Source organism: Lipotes vexillifer, unplaced genomic scaffold (assembly GCF_000442215.2).
Source record: "Lipotes vexillifer unplaced genomic scaffold, Lipotes_vexillifer_v1.1 scaffold43, whole genome shotgun sequence".
In the NCBI taxonomy this organism is placed as follows: Eukaryota; Metazoa; Chordata; class Mammalia; order Artiodactyla; family Lipotidae; genus Lipotes; species Lipotes vexillifer.
Window position 1 is genome coordinate 3,504,778 of NW_006770037.1, and position 8,767 is coordinate 3,513,544.

The 8,767-nt window shown below is 39.4% G+C and overlaps 1 protein-coding gene across 6 annotated transcripts in view; it reads left to right on the forward strand.

Annotated features, from left to right (window-relative positions):
* The first annotated feature begins 5,626 nt into the window (after nucleotides 1–5,626).
* Nucleotides 5,627–8,767, forward strand: part of KTN1 (kinectin 1) — an 83,276-nt gene continuing 80,135 nt past the window's right edge. For 4 of the 6 annotated variants that reach the window (XM_007445987.1, XM_007445988.1, XM_007445992.1 and 1 more), the window contains exon 1: nucleotides 5,630–6,186. In XM_007445987.1, the coding sequence (XP_007446049.1) occupies nucleotides 5,661–6,186 (526 nt within the window). In that variant the 5' untranslated portion in view covers nucleotides 5,630–5,660. Of the gene's footprint in view, nucleotides 6,187–8,767 lie in introns of all 6 variants that reach the window. The other 2 variants (XM_007445989.1, XM_007445990.1) reach the window with 1 other exon arrangement.

Genomic DNA, 8,767 nt, shown 5'->3' on the forward strand with positions numbered 1-8,767 from the left:
TTCTGTCTCATATACTGTATATTAATTGCTGGACTGTCTTCCTTTTAGTAGAATGTTAGCCCTATAAGGGCAGGCATTGTGGCCTTTTGTACTGTTGTTTATTCAGAATGCCCTGGAAAACAAGGCTGATGTATACTAATTGGTGCTAAATAACTATGCAAAGTGAATTAATAGACTGTTGTGGTAGTTGAAAAGATATTTTCATAGGTGTGATTTGGGCTGTGTTTTGAAGGATAAGTGAAGATTTGATACAAAGGACAAGGCAAAGGTTTTTAGATTTGATACTAGGGAGGAGGGGAAATTGGACTTTCTAGAGAGTTGCTCCTTTTGGTTCCCCAATTTAGAACCTGTAGTGCCTTCTTAGTCCTGATTTTGTCTACTCAATTGACTGCTGATATTCTGTAGCTGGTTATAGTTTATATTCCTCAAAATCATATCTAAAACTCCCAGACAAAAACCTATTCTTGTATTCTTGAACTTGTCATGTGATTTCATAATTTACAGATTTCATCCAAGCTAGAAACATAGGAGTTGCCTTAGACTCCTTCCTCACTTTCACCATGCTCTTCTTTTTATTTTTTGGGTCGTGCCAAGTGGCATGTGGGATCATCTTGGTTCCCTGACCAGGGGTTGAACCTGCGCCCCCTGCATTGGAAGCACAGAGTCTTAACCACTGGACTGTTAGGGAAGTCCTTCACCATGCTCTAATAGTTGCCTTGTCCTCTATCTGCATTGACTTAATTCACTCTCACTTTAGCCTATTGAAAGTCATTTTAATCGGTGTCCTTGCACCTGTGTTAACCTATCCATTGGATTTTAAATTTTGATTATAATTTTTATTTGTAGAAGTCCTAATTGATTCGTATCTACCCAGTAACTTTTTTTTTTTTTTTTGCGGTACGCGGGCCTCTCACTGTTGTGGCCTCTCCCGTTGCGGAGCACAGGCTCCGGACACGCAGGGTCAGCGGCCATGGCTCACGGGCCCAGCCGCTCCGCGGCATGTGGGGTCTTCCCAGACCAGGGCATGAACCCGTGTCCCCTGCATTGGCAGGCAGACTCTCAACCACTGTGCCACCAGGGAAGCCCAACCCAGTTACTTTTGATAGTTTCTGTTCTTTGCTCATTTTTCCAGTTACCTCTTCTTTATGTGTATAGGTTATAATCTATATCTATTAATTCCAGTATCTTGAATCTTTAGGGATGTGATTCCTTAGTTTATTTTTGTTGCCTCTTGCTCATGGTGGCTTCTGTCATTTTGTGTTGTGGGCTCTTATCTGGATGACAGTCTTCTTTGGAAATCTTGAGGTTCCTGGCTTGAGGGAGCAATATACCAAAGAAGATGTGCATTCACTTCTGCCACATGCACTATGGGCACCACCAACTTTGGAACCACTTAAATTTTTTGTCTTGGCATTTTCAAGATCATGTTAAGTAGTTTGGACTTTAGACCTATGTAAGAAGAGACCCCTGGAGCCAAGGCAGAATTGGGACCAAAAGTCAAGACTCTTGACTTTATTTTAGTGCTTTCTTATATTGCCATTTATCAATTTTAAAATTTATTTTTTTTCAGAAGAATATGACATGCATACTTTATTTGAAGGTTAGTGACACCATAATGTTTAATCTTACATTTTACCAAGAAGGGTTCAGAAAATACTGTAGTTAACTTCTGTTGTGTAATGGAAATCTGAGTAAGTGATACTTGTCCATGAATATACTTTTTATCAGTGTATGGTACTTCCATAAATAAAGTTTTCCTTAAAAAGATTAACTTGAACATTAAAAAAACAACATAAGATGTTATTATGGATTTAAAGGAAGAGAAACATGGCATGTTTAGAATACAGACTACTTAGATTCAGCATGATCAGGTTACGGATAGATTTTTTTAACTTTGTTTTTTTTTTTTTTTTGGTACGTGGGCCTTTCACTGTTGTGGCCTCTCCCGTCGCGGAGCACAGGCTCCGGATGCGCAGGCTCAGCGGCCATGGCTCACGGGCCCAGCCGCTCCGCGGCATGTGGGATCTTCCCGGACCGGGGCACGAACCTGCGTCCCCTGCATCGGCAGGCGGACTCTCAACCACTGCGCCACTAGGGAAGCCCACGAACTCTGTTTTTACAAAGAACCTGTGATAAGAGCTTTCAGCTTAGGTTTCACAGCTACTTCTAGTAATATTATAACTATGTTGTGCATTGAATAAAGCTCTTGTAGGCTACTCTTGGTGCCTGTATATCTTTTTTTTTTTTTTTTTTTTTTGTGGTACGCGGGCCTCTCACTGTTGTGGCCTCTCCCGTTGCGGAGCACAGGCTCCGGACGCGCAGGCTCAGTGGCCATGGCTTACGGGCCTAGCCGCTCCGCGGCATGTGGGATCTTCCCAGACCGGGGCACGAACCCGTGTCCCCTGCATCCGCAGGCGGACTCTCAACCACTGCGCCACCAGGGAAGCCCTGCCTGTATATCTTTTAAAGGTGTATTCATTTAGTTGTTCAGACATTACAGATTTATACAGGAACTTTTAAGAAATTAAGTGTTCCTGGGTTGAAAACTACCTTTCCCTCAAATCTTTGCTTGCTCTTTACAAATATGCTTGTTTGTATGTTGTTTGGTATACATCAGTGGAAAAAAATTGACTTTCAGTTTGTTCAGATTTCAGTCTTGAATTTTTGTTATATTTTTCTTACTGGTTCTTTCGAGTCACTCCAGTTGACATACCTCTATCAATTGAAGCACAGATAATTTATAAAATTAGTTTTTTGGTGTCATTTGTTTTAAATGTTCTTTGAGTTTAAAGAAAATGATGTCAGAGGCAAGAGTAACTAAAATACTGTGGTAGTAAGGAAAGAGATTTCAAAATTCTTACATTTACTTGAAATTCAATAGTATACCTGTCAAACTGCTTGCATTTTTCTTTGTAATATGTAAGTAACGGTTCTTTTTTAATTTGTGTTTATTTAAACTTTTAAAAGTGTAATATTGTGCATTCAGCATGGTTACTTAAGTTTCTGTTGGTAATGTAGAAAAATTTTAAAAGTTGAACAATGAACTGTATGTTAAAAATATTTAGGGCTTCCCTGGTGGCGCAGTGGTAGAGAGCCCTTCTGCCGATGCAGGGGACACGGGTTCGTGCCCCGGTCCGGGAAGATCCCACATGCCGCGGAGCGGCTGGGCCCGTGAGCCATGGCCTCTGAGCCTGCGTGTCCAGAGCCTGTGCTCCGCAACGGGAGAGGCCACAACAGTGAGAGGCCCGCGTACGGCAAAAGAAAAAAAAAAAAAAAAAGCAAGGAATTAAAACTTTTATGAGTTTTTCTTAAACTAACAAAATTTAAAATATTAAGGCAAGCGAGACTGCACCCATGGTTGATTATGGCACAACTCTTTAATTTACATATTCATCTTAATAACCTATTATACATGAGATGTTTTGATCATACAAGTAAAACTGTGATTTTGACTATTCAGTATTTAATTGAATTTAAGAAAGTCTCAGTATTTACAGTTTTAACAGCAGCGTTTTATTGAGTTGATATTTGCTAATTTAACCCATTCTGATGTTGTATATTCTATCTCAGTTTTTTGTATTATATGTAATATTGCTATGAACATCTTTATATATGCTTTTCTTTGTAAATTTCTTGGGATAAAGAATCAGGAATATTGGATTAAAGCAATGCATACACTTTCTTGACTTTAAATTTGCCTTGGTGTTTTGGTTGGGCTCCTCCTAGTTGCAGAAAGAGAGCTCACATGACTGGGAATTGAACTGTGTGAAGGGAATCTCCTGAAAAATCCAGAAATGGAAATCATAATTCTTCCAGGCTTGTGTGGGACCTGGAAAAGGGACCTAGAAAAATCATCAGAACATTTGAGGAATATGTGTTTCAGAGTTCTTGTGGTCTCATGGCCTCTTTTCTCCCTGAACGTTTGCTTCTTGCTCTGCTTCATCATAGATTTTGCTCTCCTAAGACTTAAGTTGCATGTGGCTGCAGTTTGCTGTTCATCAAAGCCCTTCTGACTTTGACTTGACCTTTTTTCAGCATCTGTGATTGCTGCTAAGTGCCTTAGCCTCTTTTCTTTCCTCAAAGCAAAAATCCATAGAGTTCTAAGTCATTGTTTTGTCCTTTTTCTCCCCCAATTCCCCAGCCAAGTTGAACAGGCTTTGTAGCCTGTAGATGGTCATGTTAAAACAAACAAAAATCAAAAATAAAACATCTTTTAGGGCTTTCCTGGTGGCGCAGTGGTTGAGAGTCCGCCTGCTGATGCAGGGGACACGGGTTCGTGCCCCGGTCCGGGAGGATCCCACATGCCGCGGAGCGGCTGGGCCCGTGAGCCATGGCCGCTGAGCCTGCGCGTCTGGAGCCTGTGCTCCGCAACGGGAGAGGCCACAACAGCGAGAGGCCCGCGTACCACAAAACAAACAAACAAACATCTTTTAAAAAGCATTTCTGGTTGACCACTAACAGGCACAGTAAAATATGTTTAAAAAATTAAAAATCTTGGATAGTTCATGAATTATCAGGGAAGAACAATTCTGTATAAAGTTCCTTTTAGTATTTTGTTAGCACATGATTCCTTTTCCCCTTCATCTTGTTAAAACCTTCACTTAGTAAGTCCAGGGTTGTGTTAATACCATTAAAAATTTTGCTTCTTAATTAAACATTATTAAGAGAGGATGGTGATTGCCCTTGTTTTTGCAGTATAACTTTTTTTACAGTAAGAGGTACCTTGAAAAAAATTGAGAAAAGCATTTTATTTGTAATTTATTTTAGTGCCAAATGACATATCCTAACATTTTGATTTTTTACTATATTATATTTCCATATCCTTGTTGTATCCCACCATGTCATGAGGCTGTTAGTTAACTGGAATAAAGGTGCTCACAGTTTGTGAATGGACTTAAATCTTTAAGTGGAGGAATGAACCACCTTTGTTTTCTTTGTAGTTAAGAGTGTGGTACTTTTAATGGATATCTAGTGTGTTGGTAATAGTTAATGCCTCTTTATTTCCATGTATAGTAGTATTCATGAACATTGTACAGTAAGAGGAAAACTAAATACTAATAGTGTCAAAAGTGGATATTTTTGGGGAAAAAGTAATGAATGGCTAAGTTTTTTTTCCTTCCGTTAGAACCTTTTCACATGATTTAAAAATGGAAGGCTGGGGGCTTCCCTGGTGGCGCCGTGGTTGAGCGTCCGCCTGCCGATGCAGGGGACATGGGTTCGTGCCCCATGGGCACGTGGGGGGGGTTCGTGCCCCATGGGCACGTGGGGTCTGGGAAGATCCCACATGCCGCAGAGCGGCTGGGCGCATGAGCCATGGCCGCTGAGCCTGCGTGTCCGGAGCCTGTGCTCCACAACAGGAGAGGCCACAACAGTGAGAGGCCCGCGTACCGCAAAAAAAAAAAAAAAAAAAAAAAAATGGAAGGCTGTGTTACACTCCTAGTTACCACAAATTTTTTTTAAAAGTATATTCAAATTGTATTTGGCAAAGTAATCCAGTATGTGGTTTAAAAAACTAACCTGTTCAGATTTGTAGATCAGGTTAAATATGAAATACCACTTGAAAGAACAGAGGTTTTTTGTGTTTAATAAGACTGACTCAGGTTTTTTTTTTTTCCTTCTTTCACATTTAGGTTTTATAGGATCGCATTAGCAAAAGCACCATGGAGTTTTATGAGTCAACATATTTTATTGTTCTTATTCCTTCAGTAGTTATTACAGTAATTTTCCTCTTCTTCTGGCTTTTCATGAAAGAAACATTATATGATGAAGTTCTTGCAAAACAGAAAAGAGAACAAAAGCTTATTCCTACCAAAACAGATAAAAAGAAGGCAGAAAAGAAAAAGAATAAAAAGAAAGAACTCCAAAATGGGAACCTCCATGAATCTGATTCTGAGAGTGTACCCCGGGACTTTAAATTATCTGATGCCTTGGCTGTGGAAGATGAGCAAGTTGTACCTGTTCCACTGAATGTGGTTGAAAGTTCAAGTAGTGTTAGAGAAAGAAAGAAGAAGGAAAAGAAACACAAGCCTGTACTAGAAGAACAGGTCACCAAAGAAAGTGATGTATCAAAGATTATTCCATGCAAAAAAGTGGAACCTGTCCCAGTTACTAAACAGCCCACCCCCCCCTTGGAAGCAACTGCCTCAAAGAAGAAACCAGGGCAGAAGAAGTCTAAAAATGGAAGCGGTATTGTATTCTATTCAACTTTATTGCATGGTTATATTTGTTTTAATAACTTTAGAGTTTGAAGTTCAGATACTTTGTTAAGTGTGCACGCAAATGTTAAATACTGAATCTGAAATCGAGAACATTATCCTTTTCACTGTGTGTTTGCTTTCATTAATTGCTGATAGAAAGAATTAGTACTGAGCATAAAACAGTGTTCAAAACTAAATTTCACATTACAAATGTGGAAAAGGCCTTTAATGGAAATATATACAACCTGTTTATAAGATATAAACATATAAAATATAGAAATATATAAAACCACTGAGGACCTGTAAATATCAGTAGTTAGAAATGTTTACATTTATTTCAACCAGTACTTTCTAATCAATGTGATAGGAATTAAAGATGAGAAGGAAAATCAGGTATCATTTTCACCCTTGATTGATTAATTTTGCAAACATTTATCATACATCTGTTTTGTGCTAGGCATTATATTAGGTACTAGGACTGCAGAGATGAAGTGTGCATTTTCAAGGTAGCCTCATGCTAGTTGTAGATACAAACAGAAATAGGTTATTATAATATAAAAAGTTTAGTATAATGAGCTAGGTATGTCTAAACCAGTGTTGGAGTTCTAAGGTGGGCCACTTAGAGCATGTAATGCCTAAAGTTAATCTTAAAGGTTGAATAAGTACTAGCTAGTTTTTCTTGGTGGATAGGGTGTTCCAAGGAGAGAGCTTAATAGGTACAACAGAAAGGACGTGAGAAATGGTGTGCTGATGGTTGAAATTGCAAACAGTTTGCTCTGTATGAAAGGACTTGTGTTCACTATTAAGTTGTTTTCATATCTTAACTTATGCAGTATTAAGTTAGTTATACTGGATTTTAAATATTTGCTTGCCAGCTCTGATCAAGCATGGTACTAGAGAAATAAGAGTAAAGGGGACAGAAGGACATGTAAGTCAATAATGAAATGTGACTTATATAAGAAAAATACAAAGTATAGAAATAGTATGGAGCCAAAACACCTAGTGCTTATGGGGACCATGGGTCAAAAGCTTTACAGAGGAGGCAGTGCCTGAGCTGGGTCTTCCGGAATGAATCACTTCATCGAGCAAATAGTGGGATCTCATTCCCCACTGGCAGAAGATCATGCATAAAGGCATTAAAGGTGCAAGAGTACAGTGTATTGTTGAACCATGAAATGGGAGGTGGGGAGTGGTAGGAAACAAAGCTGAAAAGCTAATGGAGTGGGTAGATCATGATGATTTTTGTATACAATGCTAAGGAGCTGCGATGTTGTAATTTGGCCATTGTTGAAGATTTTCAAGCAGGCTTAGTTTACATGGCCTGATTTACATTTTAGAAAGGTATTTTTGGCAGAACTAGGGAAGACAAGTTTCATAGGGCAGTGTTTAATATAGGCACACTTGTTAAGAGGGTATTATTTTCCAGAGTGAAGTTGAAGGACTGAACTGTGGTAGTGACAGAAGAAATAGTAAGGAGGTTAGAGAGATCTGCAAAGCAAAAATGACATGACTAACGTTATGCATAGGATATGGCAGATAGAGGAGAAAGCAGGATCAAAGATAATTTCCAAGTTTTAAGTTAGGTCAGGATAGGCAAACTGCAACCTGTGAGCCAAATCTGGCCTGCTTCTCATTTTTTATGGCCCATGAGCCAAGAACGGTTTTTATATTTCAAATGGATTAAAAAAAGTAAAGGAGTAATATTGTGTTAAATATGGAAATTATATGAAATTCAAACCTCTGTGTCTGTAAATCAAGTTTTTTTGAATGCAGCCACAATCATGTGTTAACATATGTCTGTGGCTGGCTTTCACACTGCAACAGCAGGTGAATAGTTGTGATGGAGTCTAAATGGTCCACAAAACCAGAGTATTTACTGTTCAGCCCTTTGTAGAAAAGATTACCCAAGCTCTGATTGGTAAATGTTGATAGCTTTAAGAGGGAATAATGGGGAGAGAGTGGATGTGTGCCCAGAGGAGAATGCTTTCAGTTTGTGTTTCTGGTGCCTATAGGGGCTATTTACATAGGGAGGATGCAGTAGGAAATTTAAGTATAGAGGCATAAGTCTAGACTACAGATTCAGAAGCCTTAAGCATGATGGTAGTAGTTGATGTCGTGGGTGTAGAGAAGATCATTCAAGGAAAGTATTTAAAATGAGGACACAATCCTGAAGAATACCAGCATATAAGGTATTCAGTAGGAACAGCTTACAAAGGAGACTGCAAAGGAATATTCCAAGTGTAAGAAAAGAATTATCATGGGAGCTGAATTTTATTTATTTTATTGTGGTAAAATATATGTAACATAAAATTTACCATTTTAACCATTTTAAAGTATAAGTTCTGGGCTTCCCTGGTGGCTCAGTGGTTGAGAGTCCGCCTGCCGATGCAGGGGCCACGGGTTCGTGCCCCGGTCCGGGAAGATCCCACATGCCGCGGAGCGGCTGGGCCTGTGAGCCATGGCCGCTGACCCTGCGCGTCCGGAGCCTGTGCTCCGCAATGGGAGAGGCCACAACAGTGAGAATCCCGCGTACCGCAAAAAAAAAAAAAAAAAAAAAAAAAAAAAAAAAA